This window comes from Leuciscus leuciscus (genome assembly GCF_965113295.1).
Source record: "Leuciscus leuciscus genome assembly, chromosome: 7".
NCBI classification, from domain to species: domain Eukaryota; kingdom Metazoa; phylum Chordata; class Actinopteri; order Cypriniformes; family Leuciscidae; genus Leuciscus; species Leuciscus leuciscus.
Window position 1 is genome coordinate 19,372,474 of NC_138731.1, and position 27,560 is coordinate 19,400,033.

Below are 27,560 nucleotides of genomic sequence, written 5' to 3' on the forward strand. Positions count from 1 at the left end.
GTTTGAATTATTTCATTTTTATTTGTATTAACTTATTTTAGCTTTTACTTCTTTATTTCAGTTTTAGTAATTTCTCATTTTAGTTTCACATTTTTGTTTACTTTTTGTTAGTTCACATTTTTCATCCAATATTTCTATTTTATTTTATTCCATCTTTAGTTAAATTAACGAAAACAATGTTTAATAGTTTTAGTTTTAACCCTGTTCTATTCTAGGCCTGTCTAGTTATGGGTTAAGTGTCTTTTTAGTTACTTTTAAGTTTTATTAATTGATTCAATTAATCTGTTTAACCCTTAAACGCACACCTCAGGTCTTTAGGGACCCGGGACGTCATCCATTACCCTCCTCCTCATTAATTATTTTTAAAGTTAGATATCAACTTTCTTAGTATTCCTCAATCAATTCATTATAAACAATATAACAAGAAAAAAATATATTAAAGAATGCCTGTTTTCTCATTATTATTTTTTTTTTCCAAATTGTATAGGGTCGCTAACGACCCGAATATGTAACAGTGTATTTTTTTCTGCACAACAGTAATTTAATATTTGATGACTGAATAAGTGCAATTCACCTTTATTCCACAAGGTGACATTGTCTGATACACAATGATGAAGTGACGTTTCACTTATAGTTACCGCAGGCAGAAAACAAAAGAATAGGAAGTATCATCAGCAAAACTTGAAATGACTCAGTGATTTACTGCAGAGCAAGTACTGAACACAATCAAATATTAGTGTCACTGTCACTTGATGGTGGATCTGGTGAAGAAGCTGTCAGCGATCATGATCTGTTTGAGATCATGAATATAAGCCAGATGCTGAATGTACTGAGAAATGAGCTCTGATGAGGACAGTGATGATGGTTTAAAACATTTGCTCAAACTGAACCCTTCCAAACTCCAAAAGGTAACAAAATATGCTTTATTGTTCTGTAATTGTTACTCTAATATCAGGAGAGTTTTATATTATTGCGACAGGTAGAGATCCATGCGTGTTAGATATAGATTTGGGTCGCTAAAGATCCAAATATGTGATAATGATTGGCGAAACATTTATGCATTTAAGGTTTAAAAAATCAATGGCATGCTATATGTTATTATGTGGTAATCCCTTAAAATATTATAATCCCATAATAAAGGTAAAAAAGATCATGTTAGTCAATTTCTCACTATAAATTACATCAAAAGTAGAAAACGTTAGTAATTTATTTATTTATTATTATTTACACTCAGTGAAACGCAACTTTTAGACACCATCTATTTTTAGCTTAACTGTCACAGAATGGAAAGCACAGGATTGTGGGATATCATAGGCGGCGAAGGAATTCAAAATTTGATCAGATGAAGATATCTCAGGAGACGGGATGTGAAGCTAACATTGGATTTGGACATTCTCCGAAGGCAGCGTTTTTTTGCTTTTGGATGCAGCCACAGACTCTTTCCTAACACAAATATGTAAGGAAAATAAGTAAGTAATGCAGTGTGGACACAAAATTATAATAAATTTGCTCTTAAATGACCGGGTAGCAAATGTTCTTGAGTTATTTGCTTTTATATGAAAGCCAGAAACATAGGTAATGTCATCATTTTGATTCGGATCACTGTCTGATGTGCTGAAGACAACCAAACAGCACATTTGTCAATTAAGACCATTATACCCATTTAGGCACATCGTACACTGCAATAATACAATCACAATTTCTTTCTTTTTTTTCAGTGAACAATGTGAAAAATGTATTCTGATTTGCTGTCTGCTGAATCACTGTAGCTGTATGAAGCCATATAGCATCCAAGATGTAACCAAGATATATCCATAGATGTATAAACCGCTTTGAAGAGAAGTGTAACAGACAGGCAGTAAAGCAGTAAATTATCTCATGATTGGATCCTAAATATGTAAATATGCGTGAATCATCATCATGTCAAGAACTGTCAAGGAAGTTTATTAATCACATAAAATGTTTCTATTTTAAGCAAAAGCATGACGTTCTGCTAACCTTTGTGTCCTTTTAAATTACCCTGACGGAGCTTCATCTCTGGAATCTAAATGTTAAGGTCTCATGACTGATGACCTCATCCTGAGAAGACTCAATGGGGGTCTTAACTGAGATCAGAGGTTGCATTGCTTTAAGCCAAATGACTTATACTACCTGCCTTGTCAAGTTAACACAGCACGTGTTTAAACATAATACTATTGTGCTTCCCAACTGGTGGGTCACAGGTAGTGCATCAGACTACGCTGACTTCATTAAGCACTAACTGTGACTACAGTATATCAACATGCAATACTGTTGACAGGAAAATACTAAACTAAAATGTAGTTAAAAATGTTTTTTTTTTTTGTTTGTTTTTTTTACTTTACCAAAATCTGTTTATTTTAAGCAGAAAAAAAAATGTATACTGTTTTAACAAGTCTCTATGAGCTTTCGTGCTTGGGGTTGCCAGTCGAATTTCAATCCCCCAATCATCCCCCCCTTTTTTTATAGAAAAATTTACCATTTAGACTTATTGGAATTACTATTAGGAATTTCACTATTTCAGCTCTTGAGAGAAACTTTTGAAGTAGAGAGTGTTAACTTATACCATAATATTATAAATCAGGGGACTAGATTAGTAAATGTGTCAAATGAACCATGCGAGTTTGACATTCTCTTGATTTGTGCTTAGATGTGAATTAAATTTAATTCAATTCAATTCAATTCAGTTAATTTATAAAGCACATACATCTACAAGTGATCTGGATGGGTCGTGAGTAACAAGTCGGAAAGGTATGTAGGTGCTAGATTGTTGAGAGCTTTATAAACAAATAATAGAATTTTAAAATCAATTCGGTATCGGACTGGCATCCAGTGCAGAGAGCTTAAAATGTGTGTGATATGATGTAATTTGTGGCTCCCCATGAGCAGACGGGCAGCAGCATTTTGGACCATTTGGAGACGAGAGATGGATGAGAGAAGTAACCTGACATACAATGAATTACAGTAATCGAGTCATGTTGAAATAAAATTGTGAATAACAGTTTTAAAGCTATCCCTACTTAAAGGGATACTTCACCTCTGGAAAGATGAATGTGTATTTAAAATAGGTCATTTATGTAGAAGAAGTGTGAAATTATTTTTGAATTTGGAGCTTTCTAGACTGAGAAAAGCCAGAACATTTATTTTTGGCTTATGTGGATGAAAGACAACAACTCCCAGAATGCACTTGCTTCGCTGCCCTAGGAGGCCACTCCCAAGCCACGCCTACCGGTAAGAGAGCGCAGTTGAAAACAAGGCTAGGCTACCAGTGAGTCTCCGTGACGAGTTTGCCCGGGATTTCGAGATCGCCCAAAATGTCTTTGCGTTCTACAGTCGCCATTCATTATGTTTACTGTGGCGAGAAGGACAAGGCTAGGGCCGTGGGAGAACGGCGCGAGGCCGGTGGCGTGATTACTGAGACGCACCGGTCTCATAGGCTATCTCTCAAGGAGGAGCGGGAATTTTCTTAGCAATGTTAAAACGCACATCAACCGATCACTTGTTTAGCGTTCATGTAAACACTACATTCAGATTCACCAGTCGGAATGAATTCAGTTAGATTGAAACAAAAGGTGTGCATGTAAACAATGAATGGCGACTGCAGAAAGCAAAAGCCGAATCCCGGACATTTTGGACGATCTCGACAGTCGGACATGTCCGGGAAAAAGAGGATGGTAACCCCTACTACTCAGCTTTCTCCTACTACTCAGCTTTCTCCACAGAACAAGAGCCTTCTAGCTTAGCTTCCAAAGAAAGACGGCTGACACTGTGTACATTCTGTGAGTGAGATCCCACCTCCTATGGGCGGGTTGAAAACATGCGGGACAGCCCCTCCTACTGGCTGTAGTCTTCCGCCTCTGGCCAAAAAATCCTCCGATGACGCAAAATGACGATTTTTGCGTCATCGGAGGATTTTTTCCAAACAAAAAATACATAAATCTCTCCTCTCAGGGGGATATGAGGGTGGAAAGCAGGGTAATTCGAAAATACTACAGGTTTTCTACTAATACAAAGCTTAATGCTAAATCCTGAAGTATCCCTTTAAAAAAGCTAAGACTTTGACTAACAGGCGAAAATGGTAAAAGTTAGTACTAACTTCATTTGTTCATAATTCATTTGTTTGTACCATCTTGTGAGATGTAAATTGGGGGCCATTATCTAAGACAAGTTGCACTGGAGGTCCAAATCTACTGAAAATTTCTCCCAGTTTCTCAATTGTCTTTTCAGCTGAGGTAGATTTCATGATTGCCACCTCAGGCCACTTACTGTGTGCTTCCACGACAACCAGCAGCATTTTGTCCTCGACTGGGCCTGCAAAATCAACATGAATGTGATGCCATGATTTCTCTGGATATTCCCATGGGTGCAGCGGTGCCAGTTGTGATACATTACGTATGCGCTGGCATGACGTACATGTTCTTGTCTTTCCCTCAATTTGGCCGTCCACTCCTGGCCACCAGAAGTAACTCCTGGCAATTTCTTTTATTCGGACCATTCCACGGTGTCCCACATGCAGCTGTGTTAGCACTGGCTTGCGCAGAGCCGGGGGAATAATCACTCTCCTTCCCCACAGCAAGCAGCCTGACTGCACTGAAAGTTCATGACGTCGAGAGACGTATGGTTTTAGCTCCAGGTCATCGCTCTCCCCTTTTCCTGTCATGACGATATCCATGACCTTGGACAGGACAGGGCCATTGCGTGTGCTCTTACGTACTTGCACAGCTGTTACTGGGGCCCTTTCCACCTGGCTGAAGTAGAAAATTTCCGCAACTCTTTTATCCTGTCAGCGAGAGGCAATCTGGACTATCTTCCGACTTCCGATATTTGATGTCATAGGTGTGAGCGGATAACAACAAAGCCCATCTTTGCATCCTACTGGCAGCAAGAGAGGGAATGCCATGGTGTGGGCCAAAAATTGCAGTGAGTGGGCGATGATCGGTCAGCAACGTGAACTTCCTTCCAAAGATGTACTGATAAAACTTCCGAACTCCAAACACAATGTTCAACGCTTCTCGCTCGATCTGAGCATAGTTTGCTTCTGCTTTACTCAGACTCCTGGAAGCAAATGTGATCGGCCTCTCTTGACCATTTGGCATGATGTGGGACAAGACAGCTCCCACACCATATGGAGAAGCGTTGCAGGCCAGCTGGATGGGAAGAGCACGGTCAAAATAAGTGAGGGCATTTGACCGTAAAAGTGTCTCCTTTGCTCAGAGGTCCACCTCCAATTTTTCTCATGACACAACAATTTGTGCAGAGGTTTCAGCAGCGTAGCGATGTTTGGAATGAAACGCCCATAATCATTTAGTAAACCGAGGAAAGACCGCAGCTGGCTTACATTTTCGGGCACTGGAGCATCCGCAATGGCCTTAACCTTGGATGGAGATGTATGTAAACCAGAGGCATCAATGACATGGCCTAAGAACTCGACTGAAAACTGGAAAAATACACATTTATCCTTCCGCACTCTCAATCCGTATTCTTTCAGTCTCTCAAGGGTAGCATCCAGATGTTGTAAGTGTGACTCTTCATCAGTGCCAGTCACTAGAATGTCGTCTAAGTAACACACCACTCCTGGAAGGCCCGCCAGAATCTGATCCATCGCTCACTGAAAAACGGATGGAGCCGAAGATTTCCGAATGGTAACCGTTTATACCGAAATAGGCCTTTGTGGGTGTTGATGGTGAGAAGTTCTCTGGACTGTTCCTCAACATGCATCTGCAGGTACGCTTGGTTGAGGTCGATTTTGCTGAATTTTTGCCCTCCTGTCTGCCCAGCAAAAAGATCATTAATGTGAGGCAAGGCGTATTGTTCTGCTGACAACACTGGTCTTACAGTGACTTTAAAATCCCCACAGATCCGTATGCCTCCGTCTTTCTTTAAAACTGGAACAATGGGTGTTGCCCACTTACTCACACTGACTGGTTCCAGCACACCCTCCTTCATGAGTTCAGCTAAGCTTGCCTCTACCTTTGGTTTTAGCGCATATGGAAGGGGGCGGGCCTTTACAAATTTTGGCTGGCTTCCCGGCTCTACAGTCAATTTCACCTTGATTCCCTCTATGCTGCCCAACTCCTGTTTGAAGACATCACTGTGTTTTTGGAGAATACCTTCAAGGTCCAGTGTTTTAGGTGTCATCATATGTATGGCCGGCCAGTCCACCTTGAGTTGCTCCAGGCAAGAACGTCCCATCAACGAGGGGTAACCACCCAAGACCACATACAATGGCAGTTTTTTTGTTTGTCCTGAGTGAGTCCTTTCATGGTCACCACTTCCCTAGTGTAAGTCTAAAGAACCACATCAGGTGGTGTGAGTGGCAGGTGGCTCAGTATTTCGCTGTATACCGCATCCGACACAAGCGACACAGCAGCACCAGTGTCAATCTCCATTTTCACTGGCTGTCCTTCCAGCAGTGCGGTGACCTTATAAGCCTTGGTTCCACCTGCGACAGTGAGCACATGCAAAGGAAATTCCTCATCAGATGTGTCAGTAACCTCCTTGTTTTCCTGCCCAACTGCAAACATGCGTTGCTTTTGCTTCCTTCTGTATACTGGTTTCTGCTGCGTTTTTTTTCTTCTTTTCTGTTTTATTTTTACATGCACGCTCAATGATTCCTTTTTTCTTGCAGCTGCGGCACTCCACATCTTTAAACCAGCACGAAACAGGTGAGTGTCCCGTCTTACCACAGCGAAAACATGGGCCTTTATTTTCAGTTTGTTTTTCGGTCTCCATCTTATACACTTTACTGTTTGAGCTCAGTTGCTGTGTTTCCTTCGCAGCCAATTCCATAGACACACTCAGCTCAATTGCTCTTTGAAGTGTCAGGTTGCTCTCCGTTAACAGTCTTTTTTGTGTGCCCTCACAGCGGAGTCCGCAGACTAATCTGTCCCGAAGTGTGTCATTTAGTACTTCACCAAATTCGCAGTGTTCAGCAAATTTTTTAAGCACCGCTACAAACATTGTCACAGTTTCTCCTTCCAGCTGATTTCGTCGGTGAAATCGAAATCGCTCTGTAATTACTAAGGGCTTTGGAAAGAAATGCGCTTTGAGAGTGCCCACTATTTGATCATACGTTTTCTCTCCCGGTTTTTCTGGCTGCAGGAGGTTACGCAGTAGTGTATATGTCTTTGGACCCATCACACTTAAAAAAGTGGGTACAACTTTCTCTTCAGTAATAGCATTCGCTGCTACAAAGTACTCAAATCTTTCTGTGTAAGAGCTCCACTGCTCACTACTTTCATCAAAGGGACCAATGTTACCAAAAACTGCTGCCATTTTGTGCCGTTCTCTGTCGTTTTCAATCAATTCAGTCACTTATCTGAATCGTTGTCTTTCTTCCCCCTCTTCAGTCAAGACGTGGATTAGCAGCAGGCTCGTATAATTTCTCATTTCCAGCGATCTCGCCGTAAAGCCGCTTCATTTCCGAATTTACACCACACACGAGGATTAACAAGATCCTCGTCGCCACTTTATTGTGTCTTTTAGAAGAGTATAACGGCATATGCAGGCAAATATGACACACACACAAACTTAGCGTGACTACTCTGTTTACTCTCATCACACATCATGACATAACACCGGAACATATCCGGAAACACATGTACAAAGTGCATCAGCGTTAACACAATATACAACAAATTTTAAAACAGTTTGATCTCATATAAATATCTGTTATTCCCATAATTATTTATGTGGTGAAATGGGTAACGCTTTAGATTACAGCCCGGAAAGTACTGCATAATTAAAATGAAAGTACAGTGTAACTTTTGGTAATTACAGTGTACCTATAAAGTACTTACGTGTAAGTATAGGGGAACAATATGTAAAGTCTTGGGAATAAAGGTGTAATAACCAGGAAAATACTGCGTAATTAAAACGAAATTACAGTGTAACTTTCGGTAATTACAGTGTACCTATAAAGTACGTATGTGTAAGTATAGGGGAATAATATGTAAAGTTTTGGAAATAAAGAGGTAACAACCAGGAAAATAACAAATTATTTAGGCAAATTATTTAGACTGCAAGTATTCCATGTAGTTACAGGGTAAGTATGACATTGCGGGTTGTAAATTAAAGTGGTGCTTCTTACCCTCTTGTTCCATGTAGTTACAGGGTAAGTATGGCATTGCGGGTTGTAAATTAAAGTGGTGCTTCTTACCCTCTTGTTCCATGTAGTTACTGGGTAAGTATGACATTGCGGGCTGTAAATTAAAGTGGTGTTTCTTACCCTCTTGTTTCATGTAGTTACAGGGTAAGTATGACATTGCGGGCTGTAAATTAAAGTGGTGCTTCTTACCCTCTTGTTTCATGTAGTTACAGGGTAAGTATGACATTGCGGGTTGTAAATTAAAGTGGTGCTTCTTACCCTCTTGTTTCATGTAGTTACAGGGTAAGTACAACAAAAAACACATGTACACACACACAATCTGATATCACTCGGAAAACTTTATTTGAAAAACAACTTATTTCAAAACAGATTTACAACATATTACACTTCTTATTCTTTATTATTTTTTTAAAATCAACTTTTCATTTCAAATACTAAAGTCCTGACAGAAAGTAGCATGTTTTGTCCTTTTTTGTTTCTCTTGCATGGCTTCCTCCTCCTCTTGGTCCTCCTCTTCTTTTTCTATCGTTCCACTGATTAGCCTAATCTTAAGAAGGAGTCTTTTTCTATTCTGTATTACCGGTATGTATTAAAAGAAAATACAGTACACCCAGAAATGTTCTCATAATTTACTCATCTTTTCGCTACCGACCAACTGTCACCAGCGAGTGCATGAGAGTCGGCTTCACACGGTCGGCTTGAATGGCTTCGCGTTTGGTGAAGCTTTAAGCGTTCATTGCATTTGATGTGAAACTCGCGCGAGAACTGGTGTCTGTTCTTCTGCATGGTTTGTTTTTCATTATTATTATCTGTTATTGTTTGCATTTTGTTGTGTGCAATAATAAAAACATTAAAAAAAAAATAATTTGACATTCGGTTTTTCGGTGCGCTTACGTCACGCTTTAAATTGTCAAGCGTAAACTTACTCAACCCTCTCATGAACGCGCAGGTGACAGTTGGTCGGAAGCGATAGTCTACAGTTTAAAAATTTTAAATATTTGGTATTTTTCTTATAAACGCTTATCGTTTCACTTCAGAAGACATTGATTCATCCATTGGGGTCGTATGGATTACTGTAGTTATTGTTGTATGCGCTGTTGTCAACTTTTAGGAACACATGAGCTTGCATTATATGCATTCACAGAGATTATTTATTTTTCTAAAAACTTTTGTTTGTGTTAATCTGAAGAAGGAAATTTGTATACATCTCGGATGACATGAGGGTAAAAGATGAGTAAATGGTGAGGACATTTCTGTACTGTATTTTCTTTTAACACATAATACAGAATAGCAAGAGACATGGATTCCTTCTTAAGATTCATCAGTGGAAAGAAAGAAAAAGAAGAAGAGGAACAAGAGGAGGAGGAAACCAAGCAAGAGAAACAAAGTGCTGTAAATCCGTTTTGAAATAAGTTGTTTTTCAAATAAAGTTTTTCCGAGTGATATCAGATTGTGTGTGTGTACATGTGTTTTTTGTTGTACTTACCCTGTAACTACATGAAACAAGAGGGTAAGAAGCACCACTTTAATTTACAGCCCGCAATGTCATACTTACCCTGTAACTACATGGAACAAGAGGGTAAGAAGCACCACTTTAATTTACAGCCCGCAATGTCATACTTACCCTGTAACTACATGAAACAAGAGTATATTTTCCCAGCATTTAAAAAAAAAAAGTTGCAATAGTTTTACTTGCCTTGAAACTTAACCAGTGCACCTTTGCAATAACAAATTAGCCTACTTTATAAATACTGATATGTACCCCGTAATTTAAAAAAAGCCTTTATGTATTTTTATACACTATTATTACAAAAAGGTGCAGTGTATGTACTCGCTAAATTGCTACCAAAAGTAAGATTCTAAAATACTTAGTCTAAATAATTTGCCTAAATAATTTGTTATTTTCCTGGTTGTTACCCTTTTATTGACAAAACGTTACATATTATTCCCCTATACTTACACGTACGTACTTTATAGGTACACTGTAATTACCAAAAGTTACACTGTAATTTCGTTTTAATTACGCAGTATTTTCCTGGTTGTTACACCTTTATTCCCAAGACTTTACATATTGTTCCCCTATACTTACACGTAAGTACTTTATAGGTAAAATGTAATTACCGAAAGTTATACTGTACTTTCATTTTAATTACACAGTACTTTCCGGGCTGTAATCTAAAGCGTTACCGTGAAATGCAGTGTAATAAGTCGTATGACTGTACCATATCCCTTAAATGTCAGTCTAGTTTGAACTTGCCACGCTAGCAACTGCTCTCTCTGTGGAAGCTTTGCGTTTAAAGACCAAAAAAATAATATTTCAACTCAGATCAATATTTCGTGTCTATTTATTTTCTTATGTGGCAAGTAGCCGTGTAATAAGCTGGATAATGTACATCCAGACGGTTGTTATCTCAGAATAAACCCCTTCAGGGTGATTCAAGACCCTCATCACCCTGTCTGTGATTATTCTGAGATATGTATCTCCTTATGATATGTAGCTCCTTATCTCCTTATGTAGAGTTTGGTGTCGTCCACATAGCAATGGTACGACAAACCAAATCTAATTATGATTGATCCCAAAAGAAGCATGTATAATGAAAATAATAGGGGTGCCAGATTCGATACCTGGGGTACACCACAGATGAGGTAAGCCACAGAGGATGAATGAAATCCTAAACTAACAGAGAAACTTATTTTAGACAGCAAAGACTGAAACCATTTGAGTACCATACCTGTGATACCAATAGAACGTTCCAGATAAGATAAAGGAATACTGTGATCTACGAAGTGAAAGCGCAATAGATGACAAAAATCATGCTCAGTACAATGTTGAGCAAAATAATTGAGATAATCAGTTTAACCATTACACACCATGACTAAGTTTTCAATGACTAAAACTAGACTTAAATTCCCAGACTTTTACCCCACACACACCTCACAGACGGTCCCAGACTAAAATGCATGCATATGCTGTTTTAACTGAAAGCAACTTGCACTTTTTACAAATTATTTTAAAAATATATAAAAATTATTTAAATGTCCTAATTAAACTAAGGCCTAATCTTGGCTTAGTCTAAGGCCCTGTCCACACGGAGACGCGTTTCACTGTATACGTATAAATTTTTTATCGTATTGGCGTTTCGTCCACACGGATCCGCCGTTTTCGGAGACTGAAACCGCTATTTTTTTAAACCGGGTCCCAAGGTGGATAAATCTGAAAACGCCGCCTTTGCGTTTTCGTGTGTACGGCCAATCCGTATATTTTGCGAAACGATGATGTCATCACACCAAGTGTCAACTAGTCAGACACCGTTAAGTCACAGCAACTACATTTATGGTTTTTCATATTGTTCAACAAAGTTCTTGATTAAAAAATAAAAAAGAAAAAAATAAGCTACTGTGCCTAATATTATTGTTGTATACAGCGCGCAAGGTTTATGCGCGAGCTCCAAGTCTTCTTCTCCGTTTTTAGTGTATGTCTGAGGCAGAATTACAGCGCCACATACTGGTCTGGCATGTATACTACATCGTTTTGAGTCGGTTTCAGTGGTTTCGTGTGTACGCAGATATTTCTTGAGACGACGCCGTGTTTACGGAATTTTGTTTTTGAACGGGAAAAAAAAATATCGGATAGGGAAAGCTCTGGCTTCGTGTGGATGTGGCCTAAGCCCTGTCTGTGAAACCAGGATTTAGTCAAACAAAACTTGACTAAACAAACAAATAACCAGGATTGGTTGACTAATATATATATTATATAATATATATAACACTAAAAGGGGTATTTGACACAGGACTAGGACTAAAACTATTTAAATAATAATACAAAATATTAATAATAAAAACAAATAGCTGACACCAGTCACAGGTTTGTTCTGATGGGGCTCAGCAGAGAAAAATATGCTAAAGGAGAAAATGCTCCATTTAGATGTAAGTCGACAATATTGCATTGCCAAGTAAAGAGATTAACTAAGAGATCACTGAGATGATACCAAAGTAAGCATGTGCATGCCATATAGACTCATCATGAAGAAGAATGAATATGTAGTGTATGCTAACAGTCCAAAATCAGTGGATTTGAAGAGGCTGTTGGAGCACTATGTGATGGAGATAATGACAGACGTCTGTTTGATGATCAGGGTTTATTATGGACCCAACGACAGAGAGCCCAGCGGCCTCTGCTGATGGAGGAAATGGACAGCGAATATGTGAATTGTCGAGAAGTCTCTGATTAGGCTCCTCAGTGGCAATGCACTAAATTTAGCCTGGACCCCGGAGGTATGCTGAACACTTACTCCAAACCACCCACAGAGAAAGAGACATTGCTTGTTTTCGCTGTAGAATGTGAACATATGTAGCGTGTGCCTTAAAGAGCTGTTTCGACATCAACTGACTCTTTAAAATGACGTTCATTGGTGTAACTTAATAAAGGCAGGTTCAATAAGTCTTTAAATAGCCTAGTATTTTTGATATTAAAAAAAATTAAGTATATGAAATTATAATTAAAAGCAGGTAATTTAGATGTTGAAATAATTACATGAAGTGTTTAAAGAATTGTTATATTGCGATGAACAACGACTTGTTTTTGTTACCAGTATGATTCATTATTTATTTCTAATTACTGTTGTTTTGTTTTCTTCTGCAAAATGTTATTTTAACTTTATGATTAGTGCAATTTGTCTAGAAAGGCTCTAAAAGTGATTCATTTAATATTCAGTTTTCAAATTTTAGAAATCCAGTCACAACCATGACGTTTACAATCCTGTTAAAGCGCACAACAGCCTAAAGCCTTGGGGACACTGTTTTTATGGCTTCATATGTTGCAAATGGCAGTTGGAGCCTGTCATGTAATGTACATCACTAATCTAATATAAGGAAAATGTAACTTCTGCTTTCTTCCAGTAAAGCACCCTTTAAGGCTTTAAAAACTCATTTAATGCTTTGGGATATATTGTATATTTTGATAGTTTACTGTTTTAACGTTAACATTTAAGGTGATGTTTTTATATAAGTCTAGAATAACTACTACTGTACATTTTGCTTCTTCGTGTCATAAAACATCTCTCACGTCATAATGCCCAGAGGATGAACACCCTATGAATGCAGTGAAGTCTTCTGAATTATTTACATGCTTTGACTGTGATTCTAATAGCAGTGGAAATGCTGCAAACTCTATTTCCTGAATAGGCACCGCTGGCGTCATTTAGACCTGTGAAATTTAATGAACTTGTTAAATCCAAATTTTTCCCATCAACGTGAGCACATGTGTTATACTTCTTGTATAGCATAATGAAACAACAGCATGCCTTTACCAACAGTAAAAGTGTGTTTTATTGCTCAATTTTACAAGTGCCAAACTAGTAAAAAATAAAAAATACCCAACAGAATGTTGCAAATAAACTAACTTTCTTTCTGTCTTTGTTTATTTGATGATAAAAAAATCAAAAAATTAAATGCATGCTTCATTTTAGTTTAACTTTGTTTTATTTAATGCAGTTTGAAATCTAAATAATCATATCTCTATAATAAATGTAATGTTTTTGTTTGTTTGTTTTTTTGGGGGGGGGGGGGATTTTGTGTTTCTCTGTTTCTCAACTGTTTCTCTACTGTGTGACCACTGATGTATTTACATGTGTAATCATGATTTACTGTATATGAAACAGGGTATATTCAGACATTTTAAATATTATATATCCCAAATATGGCACTAGGACACAATGTAGCACAACCGAGATTGTAATTAAAAGAAAAAAAACTCACGTGACTATTTACAACAGCCATGTAAAAATGTTCACATGAAAATCAATGCTTTGATTACAGTTCACACTAATGCACTAACAAGTCTTCTAGGTTACTAACAAGGTTCTTCACTCATATGTAAATGTTGGTCACAGGTGGGAATTAAAGGGTTTAATTAAATAGCTAAACTAAATCAGGTTTCCACTTAGTTAATTATCCTTTTGTTGTATCATCTCCCGTTGACTTAAAGGCACCAGAAACCAATAAGCCATAGGATTATAAAACAGTATAATTCAGATGTCGCACTGACATCTGAATTACCACTCTGCAGTGACAAATCAAGCTGTAGTGATGCTGCCAGACACAGTTTACAGTTTTCCAAGATATAACAAGTATTGACCTATCCCCTACACCCTACAGTGATAATCCTTTAGTAATTTGATATACGCCATTTGATATAGTACACAAATTTGATACACACCAGTGCTGAATGGTTACCATATCAGGTTATATACCATGATACAGGACATAAACATCCTGGAGTCATCATGAAGAAGAATGAATGTGCAGTGTATGTTAAAAGTCCAAAATCGGTTTTTGAAGAGGCTGTTGGAGCACTATGATGGCAACAATGACGGACGTGTTTGATGATAAGGGCTTTTTGATACAAGAACAGAGATCCCAGCAGCCTCTGATGGAGGAAATGGGTAGCAAATATGTGTATTATCTACATGTAGCCTAGAAGTCTCTGATTAGGCTCCTTGCAGGCTTACGCTCTAATAACTAACTATCTAACTTTTGTGGTTAGCTACTGGAATGTTTTATTTTATTTTGTTTATTGTATGTGTATAGACTATAATCTTTAACGCCCCAACCACTTCAAGCTTTTGGGGGGTTCTCCAACCTCTCCATAATGTCAAAGTCAAGATAAGCTTTTGGTACGTCTTTGTTAGAGTGAACGAGAGTGGCTTTGAATGAACGATCTGAAACGGCTGTCTGGCGTGTCGAGAGATCCTCACCTTTGGTGCGCGCTGGTTCCGTCTTGGGCAGCGGGAGCGCGTCTCCGCAGGTGCCGTTGGGGAACTCCAGACTTCCGTTTGAGGTCCCGTTCTGAAGCTGGAGACATGCCCAAATTCCAGACGTATCATTTAGCGTTTGTAAATCCATTTCGGACCTAACCACAACTATTTTAGTTGTTCCTCGCAATCATTAGTCAACAATAAGTGTCTAATGAGAGCGCAATAGTAGCTATGTGGCTTAGAGAGTATTTTACGTTTAAAGAGGATATTTAAAAGCAATAAAAACAACAAAACAAAAAAAGGTAATCAGGGAGAAATAGGATTCGTTTATGAAGGTTAAAACGTTTCAGCCGTTGTTGCTCAGCAGTGTGAAGGCACAGTTGCTCTGTATGAGAATGTGATGAAGCGCGGACCGACACTGAGTCTCTCGCGCGTGGACTGAGGGTTTATTGATGAGCTCTTAAACAGCAGGGGTGGGAGTTTGGGGGTGTGTCGGTGGGATTCAGGGATTTGAGCATCCTGGAGAGGTGGAGACATTGAAAGGAGTTTGTGGAGTACGTGCGCAAAAGGTTTAGGGAAAGTTATGAATGATGAGACAGGTGGAGTGGAGCATCAGCTCCCTCTTGTGGAAGCAAACTTGGTTGCAAGACGTCGATTTTCCATTGCTGGGGATTATGTTTGGACACTACTTTATATTACTAGGAATTTAGAATTGCATTGTAATTTTAACTGCAAAAGCCTCATTCAAGATATATGTAGTGCAGTCTGGTTACTTGGATTTCGATATTGTGGACTTGACAGTATATCAAATGAGCACACTCTTTTTACAGCCATGAAATAGCCATGTAAACCAAGTAAATAGAGTGGATAAGAGATATCCTTGCAGACTTCATAGATTTACAAATGAAGGTGCGTGTCTTGTTAAAACAAGATCTTTTTTTATAAAATGTATTTCGGGTAGAGTATGGTCACATAGCAACAGAGAATAACCCTCCAGCCACGGGACATGGTTAAATAACTCACCTTTTAGATCGACCTTTGGCCTTTCAAAGTCCTTCACACACACTTACACAGTGCTAGATAACACCTGAGCAGAAGCAAGCAGCCACCTCCTTTAGACTGGGACACTGAGGAGACTGCACCTGGTGAGTGGCATACACTCCTTTTCAGAGCATAGATACATATACGTTTAAATATTATATGCTTTGAGGTGTAACTTACAATCTGGAAAATAGATTCAGAGTCAAGTCATTTGAATGTTTTTATCAGAATAGAATAGAATAGAATAGAATAGAATAGAATAGAATAGAATAGAATAGAATAGAATAGAATAGAATAGAATGTATAAGTTGGAAAATATATAAAGAGTCATGCCATTTGAAAGTTTTTATCAGAATAGAATAGAATGAAAATTTAACTTACAATTTGGAAATATATATTCAGAGTCATGTCATTTGAAAGTTTTTTTTTTTTCAGAATAGAATTGAATAGAGTAGAAATGTTAATTCCAATTTGGAAAGTATATTTAGAGTTATGTCATTTGGAAGTTTTTATAAGGATAGAATAGAATGGAATGGAACAGAAATGTAACATACAATTTGGAAAATATATAGAGTCATGTCATTTGAAGCTTTTATCGGAATAGAATAGAATTTAACTTACAACTTGGAAAATATATGCAGTCATGTCATTTGAAGTTTTTTTTTTTTTTTTTTTTTTTTTAAGAATAGAATAGAATAGAATTGAATTGAATTGAATTGAATTGAATTGAATATATATTTTGTACCCGGACCCCTAAGTTCTCCTTTGAAATCTTGTTGAGAAATGTTATCATGCTTGTTGATCATGCTTATCATGCTGTCCTGACCCGTTTGACAGCTTAAGTGAAATTCTTGTTTTCAAATTATTTGTACCAGATGAGAAACTTGAAGCAAGTAGCATTAATTATTAAACAGCAGAAAGGAGCTGGTTTTAGGCATAATGCAATGGTGTGAAAGCATTACCAGCTCATATAGCAGTTTATGAAGCGCTCAAGTGTGAGAAGTGTACTTCAGCTCTCAGCTGATGTGTGAGGTATTATGTAATTGATATGGCATCTGTGGTACTTTAATCTACAGCTATGTTTATGCAGTTTTCCCTGGTAAAACATTTATGAAAATGAACAAAGGCTGTAGGCAATCTTGCTAAAGCCGTGGAAGCCTTGATGACGGGTCCTCACATAACAGTCTACTGTTTTGTAAAGATTTTATGATTGACATTCGTAATTACTAAGATAATGTACAAGCGTTTTAGACCAAAACATAGTTTAAAATAAACACCTTCAGCCACTTTGGTAACAATGAACAAATACAGAATCAGAGCGCTTTCTCACTCACTCTTTCTTTCTTTCTTTCTTTCTTACTTTCTTTCTTTCTTTCTTTCTTGATTTCATGATCTGTAATCGTAATTGCAGAGACAAGGTACAAGCGTTTTAGAGCAAAGTGTACTTGGACATAAAAACATTTATCCACTTTGTTAACAATTAACAGTTGGGTCAGAGCGCTGACTCTATTATTTATTTATTTATACGTTATTTCTTTCTTTATTTTACACATTCCTGGTATTATTGCGCATGATTAATTGGTGTATATAAAAATCAAAAGGTTAATACATTTAATACTTACTCTAATCATTTAATTTGAGCTGATATCTAATTAAATTTAGTAACTAATTTAATTCTAATTTATATTTAATTAAGAAAACATACCCGCTCGGCCTCTGAAATGATTTTACCTTGTATGTGTTTTTAGCTAAATAACCTGCTCAGAAATATAAGTGAAATATGTTGACTTTAAACCTTAAGTAGTTTGGCAGATGCACCCTAACACAGGTCGATGATTATATGGCCTTTGATAATTCTATATTACCCCAGTTATCACCTCCATTTCAAGAACATACGATTGCATAATCGTGTCAGCTTGGAAGGGTTCCTCTTTGTTTAATCTGCACTTCTGCTGCCATTGATTACTAACACCTGTGATTTATCTTACAACATTTAACTGCGTATAGTGAGAAATGAAATCAGTCTACCCTCACTTCATTGGTACATTCTAGATTGCAATCACCAATTTGATCACCAAATGACTGTTATATAATGAATTGTGAGCATCTGATAAGATAACATCAGATGTACCAAGAAGAGTATATTATCACATGTTAGATGACCTCGGCGTGAAGGCAACACTGATCGATTAATGTTTCCAAACAGGAAAAAATGGCTGGGCCAAAACCACGTATTATTTCTCTGACCAAGCGAGAGGGACAGGGCTATGGCTTCTACCTCCGAGTGGAGCACGGCGAGGAGGGTCACCTGATCCGAGCCCTGGAGATGGGCGGCGTGGCTGAGCTGGCTGGTCTGAAGGATGGAGACCGCATTATCAAAGTCAATGGAACTTTTGTGGACAATTTGGAGCACAGTCAGGTTTGACATATTTTGAAATGGCTTTTCTAAATGTTAAATTAATCTCATGATTGTGGTTACTGAAAGGAAAACATTTATTCTAAAAGTTTTACCTCGCACTTGACTTTTTCTCGGGTCAGGTTGCAGATTTGGTGAGAAAGAGTGGGATGAGCGTCACATTGCACATTCTTGGAGAGGAGCCATATAAGACAGCCAAAGCCAAGGGTGTGAATCTTGCCGACCCTCAGTCCCAGTCAGGTCAGAGCCAACCCACCATGAATGGAGTGTCTGCACCAGCCGCTAAAGCCAAACTTTGTTATCTGCAAAAATCCAGCAGTGGATTGGGTTTCTCCTTAAAGTCCACCAAAGGTAAGCTATAAAACTCCCATAGACAGATCTTTGACTAACAGCATAACACCTGGTCTAAAATTTGGGCCAAGGATTGACTACTTGAACAAAATAGACCATCTGACCAATATGGGACCATGATAGAAATGAAATATCAAATGTGTGAAGAAAAATGTGTAATGAGTACACTTCAAAATAAAGGTTCCAAAAAGAGGGATTTCACACCCTTTCCACTATAATGAACCTTCTGTGCAATGGAAAGATTCCATGGATGTAAAAGACTTTTAATGGGATCATAGATGCCAATAAAAAAACGTTATTTTTAAGAGTGTAAAAAGTAGATTGTTCCACAGCTATAACACATGCACACACACACACACACACACACACACACACACACACACACACACACACACACACACACACACACACACACACACACACACACACACACACACACACACACACACACACACACACACACACACAAAAGCAGTAAATCTAGTTAAATTTATCCCTCTGTCTGAACATCTTTTAAAGATTTGCCTCTAAACTGGCAAACGCTGGTAAATCCAGTCATTAGTTCATCCTCAGAAATGCTCATGGTCAGCAAGTCAGGTTGCCAACTCAAGAACGTGTTTTCCAGTGCTGTCAACAGTCAGCAAATGGTCATCTGAGGCTGAGAAAATTAAAGGTTAACTCATTTTCTCAGGCCTGTCTTGGATAAATCAACCAATATGTTGATAATTGTCTGAAATATTTGGAATGGCTTGTGAAATGAAGTACTCACAGTAGTTATTTGTTCTAACCCTGTTTTCTCTCAGGTACTCATGGCATGTTCATGACAGAAGTGGTGCCAGGAGGAGTAGCTGATCAGGCAGGTGTGAAGCTAGGTGATCGTTTGGTGGAGATAAACAGCGAAAATGTTGAGAGTCTCACACATGATCAGATTGTGCAAAAGGTAAGTTAAATAGTCATCCTACAATAATTTCTGTCTAACGTTTCCTCTTTGTCAACAATTTTATAATACAGTTGCTTTAGGGTTTCAGAAAAGCTTTAAATGGATCATTCTGTCATCATTTACTCACCCTCATGTCATTCCAAACCAGTAGCCTTTCTTTCTTCTCAGAACACAAAAGAGGATATTTTGAAAAATGGTTATCAACATTTTTCAAAATATCCTCTTTTGTGTTCTGAGAAGAAAGAAAGGCAGTTTCAGTTCCCATTCACTTCCAATGTATTTTTTTGACCATACAATGGAAGTCACTGGGACCCGAAACTGTATGGTTACCGACATTCTTCAGAATATCTTATTTTGCCTTCCACGAAAGAAAGTCATACAGGTTTGGAGCGACATAAGGGTGAGTAAAAGATGATAGGGAAGATGACTATCCCTTTAAAGAGGTCATATTATGCCCTTTTACAAAGTCTTGAATTTCTTTTTTGACTTTACTAGAATAGGTTTTAATGTTTGCATGTTCAAAAACACATTATTTTTCACATATTTTACATTGTTGCATCACCTCTCTTCCCAGTCTGTCAGTAATGCTCTGTTTAGTGCCTTCGGAAGCCCCTCCTTCCGAAATGTGCTCTGATTGGTCAGCTGGACCAGCGTGTTGTGATTGGTCAACCGTTTCAAGTGTGTTTTGGAAATGTCATGTCCCTTACCATAACTGCGAGTTTCAACACACTATTAATGTAACTCACCCAGGCTTCGATTCTTTTTTTGCATATGCCTTGGGCAGGAATTATATTAAAGAAAAATTTGTGACGTGTACGTTACCGGAAGAAAACTCAAGATTACAATTGAGGCATTTCACGGAGTTCAGAAACAGTGCTTAGTGATATAGCGAATAAATTCCTTTGGAGTGACTTTGTGCTTTGCAGGCCTTTTTCATGCTCATACAGCAACATTAAGCACTAAAGTTGTAAATGTAAAAGTAGTCAAATCGATATAATAAGATGAAAAAAAAAATAGCTTTAATAGCTGCCATGCATGCTGCTGAAGACCTTGACTCTAATGTTTTACCCTGCATAATGCATTACCCCAAATATCAGTGCTTTGAGGAGAATATTGTAATAATGTATTCCCTTTGTTATTGTAGGTGAAAGCAGCCGGTGACAGAGTGATGCTTCTGCTGGTGGAGGAGGATGCTGACAAATACTTCAAGAGCAAAAGCCTTCGACCAGGGGTGGCTCATGCCACGGTCAGGCACCTCTCACATAAGCCACGCATTGCAGACATGATCAAGAAAGCAGACGGTTATGGCTTCATCCTGAAAGAAGATCCTAAATGTCCAGGTGAGTGTGTGCAATCTGCCATATTATATCAACATGATCAATTCGCATTTACCATTTTACGTCACTTAAGTCAAATGTGTTATCATGCTCATATTGACTTTTAGGCCTTGTCAAGGTTAGATGAAGTCTAAATTAAATCTGCTTCAGTTGTCCAAAAACTCAAAATATGCTATTTGTGAGCTTTTATTTTGGGTAAATTAAACCTTTCCAAGTGTCTTGGTGGCTTATCTTTTGCTTTCTGCTGAGGGGTGTGTTATAGCAGTGCACTTTATTTTTTTCAACCAGCCAATGCATGTAAAAGTAGTTTGAATATTTAATGTCACAAGCTATTCATTCTTTTTGTAAGTAGTACGAATTTCATCCTTTAGATAGTTATTTTGCAGATGCATTTCATTATGCGTATAAGTACACTAATTGCATGGACGGACGTCTCACTGGAGCAACCTAAGATTAAGTGCACTGCTCACAAATACAGCAGGATTATAATGTTCTGGGTCCTGGAAATTTGATGTTAGCAGCCCAGATTCTATTAACCATTGCACTACTACCCTTTTGTTTAGCATGGTGGTGCCAACTGAACTTACTGAAGTTTATTGCAATTGTAAAATTGACATTGCGTAACTGAGGCATTTTAATAACGTACAATGCAAAGGTTATCTACTGTAATGGCTCTATGATGCTGTAAAAAGCATTTCAGTGTGATTTAATACCTTGACAACATGGATATTTGAGTTGACTAAACTTACAGTTTTAGACACTTTTAAGGCAGCATGAGCATTTACTTTCAATTCTGCTGTAAAGCAGCTCTAAAGACAATACTAAACAGTCATTGAAATCAGTTCAATGTTGATACATTTCGGTTCAATACCTGTGTAAATTATGAAACCAGTTCAATTCAGATAAATTAATATCTACTACAGCCTACTAATACTCTAATGACAGTTAGTTGACACTTAGCTGCAAAGTTACTTATAGTTAGTAGAATGTCTAAAGTGGACTATCGAAATAAAGTGTTCCCTTTGCACTTAGTGCAAAGAAAATACTATTTTCACTTTGTGTAAATTTAGCATTTAACGCTAGTGCAAATAGCCGCTGCCTAATTAAATTGGTTAAATATTCATATTTTTATTAGAACTAAGAAATTAATTCCAATACTAATAACAGACTTTGTGAAAAGATAAAGTGAGAAGTAGAAAAATGTCTGTGTCATGTTTCAATATTTGATTCATATCATATGTTGTGCCATATCTCAGGTCATTACATTGGAGAAATAGACAAAGGAAGCTCTGCGGAGAGAGCAGGATTGAAGGATATGGACCAAATTGTGGCTGTGAACGGAGAGGAAATCGATAACTGCACACATGACCAGGTGGTGGACAAAATAAGTAAAGGAGGAAACAAGTGCTGCCTCCTGGTGCTGGATGCTGAAACCATGAAAATTTACAAATTGGTGAGTCATTTTCATGCACTGACATTGTTGCAATACAGCAATAAATATTAATTTGAATGTACAATGTCTGGTGACTGCATACTTAAATTAAAATAAAAAATTGGGTACACTTTATTTTGATGGTCCTCTTTAGACATTCTACTAACTATAAGTGACTTGCAACTACATGTCAACTAACTCTCATTAGAGTATTAGTAGACTGTCTGCTTAAAGGTCCCATGACATGCTACTTTTTGTAGGCTTTAATATAGACCTTAGTGGTCCCTAGTACTGTATCTGAAATCTCTTTCCAAAAATTCAGCCTCGGTGCAGAATTATAGCCACTACAAACCAGTCCCAGAATGAGCTTCCTTCAGACAGGCCGTTTCGGTGTCTGTAGCTTTAAATGATAATGAGGAGGAGAGAGGTGGAGGGTGGGCGTGGCCTTGACCATCTTGCGCAACGATACCACGCATGTTTGTTTATGTTGGATATATTGCAATGGCACGAAGACACGCAGTCGTTCAAGCATTTCAGTTTGACCCAGAATCTGATCCAGATGGAGAAGCTGCAACTCAGCAGCTCCAGCAGGACGTTTCCGAATGGTAAGTTTAAAATATTATGTTTGGATACGGTACTTTATTCGGATGGTTTACAGTTATCATCATGTAGCTAACGCGAACCTACTGTTGCCTTTTCATGAGAGATCTGTAACGTCTGTCATTTATCTTATTACAATTACATCAAGCTCTGCGATCTTGAAATGCGGATATCGCGCGCGCCATATTACCAACAGGAAAACGGTTATCCAAATAACAAAGACGTGTACAACACTCGCGTTACAGTGTGTGTATTCACACACATAAACTGCATAGCTCATGTGACAGCCACATTCTACGTGTAACAAGCTAGGTAACCATAAACAGTAAAGCAACACACTTATATATCATTAGTTGACTTACTTGTCCGAGGTGTGTAGCTGAGCCAAAGAGATTGATCCAGACTTTAGTTTCAGACGTTCAGCAAGCCCAGCTTTGTATTGACCCTTCAGTGTTCATTTGTACATCCAATTATTGAGCAATTATTATGCTTTGCTCGCTCAAAAGCCATTATGTCTCTCGTGGACAAACTAAAATCGCGCGTGCGCGTTCCTGTTTCCTAGCTCGTTTTCTCATGGGCGAGAAATATCCTCTGGGCGGGCAAAGCAGAGAAAGGGGAGGTAACATTTCCTCCTTGTAACGTCATAAAGAGGGGATTCAAGATCAGCCTGATTGAGCCTCCATTTTCTCAAAGGCAGAGAAAGATAGGAAAAGCTCGATTTATACCGATTGAAATTTCTAGAAACTTGGGGACCATATACAGGCTAGGGGAACTCATATTAATGTTAAAAAACCTCAGAAATTGAAAATTTCATGTCATGGGACCTTTAATATCTGCTAACACTTTATTTTGATGCTCCCCAACAGACATTCTACTAACTATAAGTAACTTTGCAAACATTTCAAATTATTTTAACCCGAACCCTACCACCTAACCCAAACCTAACAGTCTACAGTCTACTAATAATCTAATGAGAGTACACATAGTTGCAAAGGTAGTATTGTATGTCTAATGTGGACCATCAAAATTAGTGTAACCAAAAATTGGAGTCTTAAATATTCCACTTGCATTTGTTTTGTATTATACATTAAATTCTATATTAAATTATTGAATAATACTGTAATGTCAAGGGTGGTGCTTCTCCTCTTCTGTACTGGGAGGAAATGAGAGGATCCCTGCCCGGCTATCCTGAGCATGAACTTGCTCCAGCAGTGCCTGCGCCTGTCCCAGCTGTACCTGTCCCAGCTGTACCTGTCCCAGCAGACGTGGACCGCAAACCCAAACTGTGCCAACTGGAGAAGACCGCTGCTGGATTTGGTTTCCATCTCAATGGCATCCAGGGAGTTAACGGACAGTACATCAAAGAGGTCTGAGAAATGCCCTACACTGACATTTATAGAAAGCTTGTCTAGATCTATTTTTTACAGGTTCAGAGTTTTAATAGGTTAACTCAATAGGTTCAATAGGTCCACTCATGACATTTCAAACTTGTATGACTGACTTTCTTCAGCACAACCCAAAAGGAGAATATTTAAAGAATATCCCTGCTGTTCTTGTCCATTTAATGAAAGTGAATTGGGTGTGGTGTCTGTCAAGCTCCAACAAATCAGGAAAGCACCATAAAAGCATTATAAAAGTATCATAAGTGTTGTCCACAAACCATATAATCCAAGTGTCATATACTCAAAATGTAGTTATAAATGTAAGATTTAAAATATCCATCCATTTGGATGGAACATTAACCATAATAAACTTAATGTGGTGCATATTTGTCTGTAATATATACATTAAACAGGTAAAAAAAATAAAAAATTTAAAAAATAGGTACGATTTCTGTAATAGTACTAATCAACTGAACGTGTTTTAAATAAACAATAACCAAGTTTATACATTTATCAGCAACAAACCCAGTTTATTTCAATCTCACATATTTTAACTAATTAAATATTGCTCATTCTACAGCTAGCCATATTTTAACCATGTACATACATGTTAACTGAATAAATGTAATCGTTTTCATGACGAACAGAATTATGCTGGTTTAAAGCTAAATTAAATGCAATTTGAAAATATAATTATTTCTTAGTTTTGTCTGAGAATCTGAAATTTTGACTGCTATTTAATTTGTTATTCATGTGTAAGCTATATATGATACATTTAGTAGTATTAGTATTTCAGTAAATGGAGACTTAAACCACTTGTATGATACTTTTATTGTACTTTTGTCAATTTGGAGTTTAAAAGACTCGCTAGGAAAACAAATTTAAAATAATCTTCACAAATATCCTTCAAATATAGAACATGAGGGTGAGTAACTGTTTTTCATTTGGAGAAAAATAATCCTTTTTCTGCCAGGTGGTGAAAGGTGGAGCAGCAGACAGAGCTGGACTGGAGGATGAGGACATGGTTGTGGAGGTGAATGGGGTGAACGTGGAAATGAGCACACATGAGGAAGTTGTGAACCTCATCCGCAAGAGCGGGAACACACTGGTCCTCTTAGTGGCTGAGAGGACAGCCTATGACCACCTGAAAGCACAAGGGATCTCCATCACCCCTCAACTGCTGAATAAAGAGCCCTCCGCTGACGTCCCAGCACCAGCTTATACACAAGAGGACAAGAGGAAAGACTCAGAAAGTGACAGTGAAAGACCAGCCACTCCGCCAGCTCAAACCCGTTCAAGGGTCAGTATGCTTTTCAACATTTCCCATTATCAGCAGAGAGAACTACCTTATAAAAATAAGAAAGGGTTTCAACCTTTACAATATACCTCACAATACTTTTTCCCATTCTGTCATCTTTTACTCACCCTCATGTCATTCCAAACTTGTTTGGTTTTTTATATAAGGAAGTATTGCCGGCTCTTTCCCATATAATGAAAGATAAGGGGATTCTGGGTTGTTGAGCCCCCAAAATGTATTTCTAAAAGTAGTCCATACAAAATGTGTGCTATATTTTAAGTCTTCTGAATATGTATTTCTATCTGAATATGCTTTTTGTTTGGAATGGCTTAAATGTAAGCAAATGATGATAGAATTTGAATTGTTGGGGTGAACTATTCCTTTAAAGTGATTAATTCAAAAGATTGTGGGGTGGGGGGGGTCAGTTACTTTTTTACTCAAATAAATGCTGTTTTTCTGTCTTTCTGTTTATCAAATAATTCTGAAAAGACAATGATTTCCATAAAGTTAGATTGGATTAAGAAAATGAGAAGATTTCCATATTAAGCAACACAACTGTTTTTAACTGATAATAATTATGTTTCTTGAGCAGAAAATCATATTAGAATGATTTCTGAAGGATCACGTAACACTGAAGACTGATGATGCTGAAAAATCAGCTTTCCCATCAAAGGAATAAATTACATTTTTAAATATATTCAGACAGTTATTTGACATTGTAAGAATATTTCTCAATATTACGGAAATTTTGATCAAATAAATGCAAGCTTGGTGAGCATAAGTGACATCAAAAGAATCCCACAAACTTTTGAACAGTATACAGTATATTGTTATTGTATTTGTTTTGTTATATTCTAAACCTGAGGTATATCTATATACTATATGATTAAATCCCCCAAAAAACACACAAAAAAATCCTAACACCAGCATTTATCTTTTCACCCAAGGCTTCTTCTTCATCATCCTCATCATCATCATCTTCATCTTCAGCATCAGATGCGAGTGAGGACGAAAGACTCTGAGCACACCACACCTTCCTGTACCAACAGATACTTTCAATAATATCACTTTATTTTAGTGTCCTTGTTAGACTAGATATGTTACATGTACTTGCTATAGTCATAAAAGGAAATTATGCATAATTACATGCAAATAAGTGCATGTTTATTATTTTACTCAGTACTTAAATATATAATTACACTGTAACAAGGACACCTTCAAATAAAGTGAAACCCTTTCAATACTGTGATTTAGTGACAGGTCGATCCACTTACCTGATAAACTACTGCACAATCTATTAAGAGAGGAAATGCCCATTTGAACAAGAGACTGTAAGAACATTGATTAAAGAAAGGAAAGTAAGGATATCAAATACAACAGATTATTTCTGTACTGCTTTCATTGGGATCTACATCTACAACAACAACAATCTATTTAAACTTTATTTCACTTTTGAAGCATGAAATATTAAATTACAAGCAGTTACAGACTTTCAGACAATGCATACTTCTTGATGTGTAATTTATTCTACGGATGTTTTTTCATTTTTTTTTTTTCATTTTTCTGGTGGATGCCTATTGAATAAAACCTGCTCTTTATTTGCAACATCCAATCGAATTCTGTGTAACCCATTCTTTTCATTTTAAAGGAGCATTTAGCAAGTTCTTTAGCAAGTGTTGGCATCACTGTTCTTCGTGTACCAATTACAGTGTTGTAAGACAATGTTTTATGCAAATTGCACTGAGTTTCAGAGAGCATTCTACACAATAATTAAAGTCGGCATGTAATTGAAGTTGCGAAAGTATTTTATTCCATATTGTGACGTATTATTCAAATTAAACATTGGACTTTGGGTTTTGTCCATTGGGAATTGATTGGATGGTT

General features: G+C 37.6%; 2 protein-coding genes across 2 annotated transcripts in view; one reads left to right on the forward strand and one right to left on the reverse strand.

The window, feature by feature from the left end:
* Positions 1-15,294, reverse strand: part of cckbrb (cholecystokinin B receptor b) — a 60,032-nt gene extending 44,738 nt beyond the window's left edge. Inside the window, exon 1 of the mRNA XM_082175833.1 lies at positions 14,881-15,294. Coding sequence (XP_082031959.1) covers positions 14,881-15,028 — 148 coding nt within the window. The 5' untranslated portion in view covers positions 15,029-15,294. The remainder of the gene's footprint in view (positions 1-14,880) is intronic.
* A 639-nt stretch (positions 15,295-15,933) lies between these two features.
* Positions 15,934-27,288, forward strand: pdzk1 (PDZ domain containing 1). The gene is made up of 9 exons (XM_082175824.1): positions 15,934-16,025; positions 18,128-18,340; positions 18,460-18,688; positions 19,492-19,628; positions 20,773-20,968; positions 22,222-22,418; positions 24,128-24,364; positions 25,353-25,679; positions 26,624-27,288. Exons 2-9 carry the CDS (start codon positions 18,134-18,136, stop codon positions 26,696-26,698), a joined length of 1,605 nt encoding a protein of 534 aa, XP_082031950.1. The 5' UTR covers positions 15,934-16,025; positions 18,128-18,133; the 3' UTR covers positions 26,699-27,288.
* Positions 27,289-27,560: the final 272 nt, after the last annotated feature.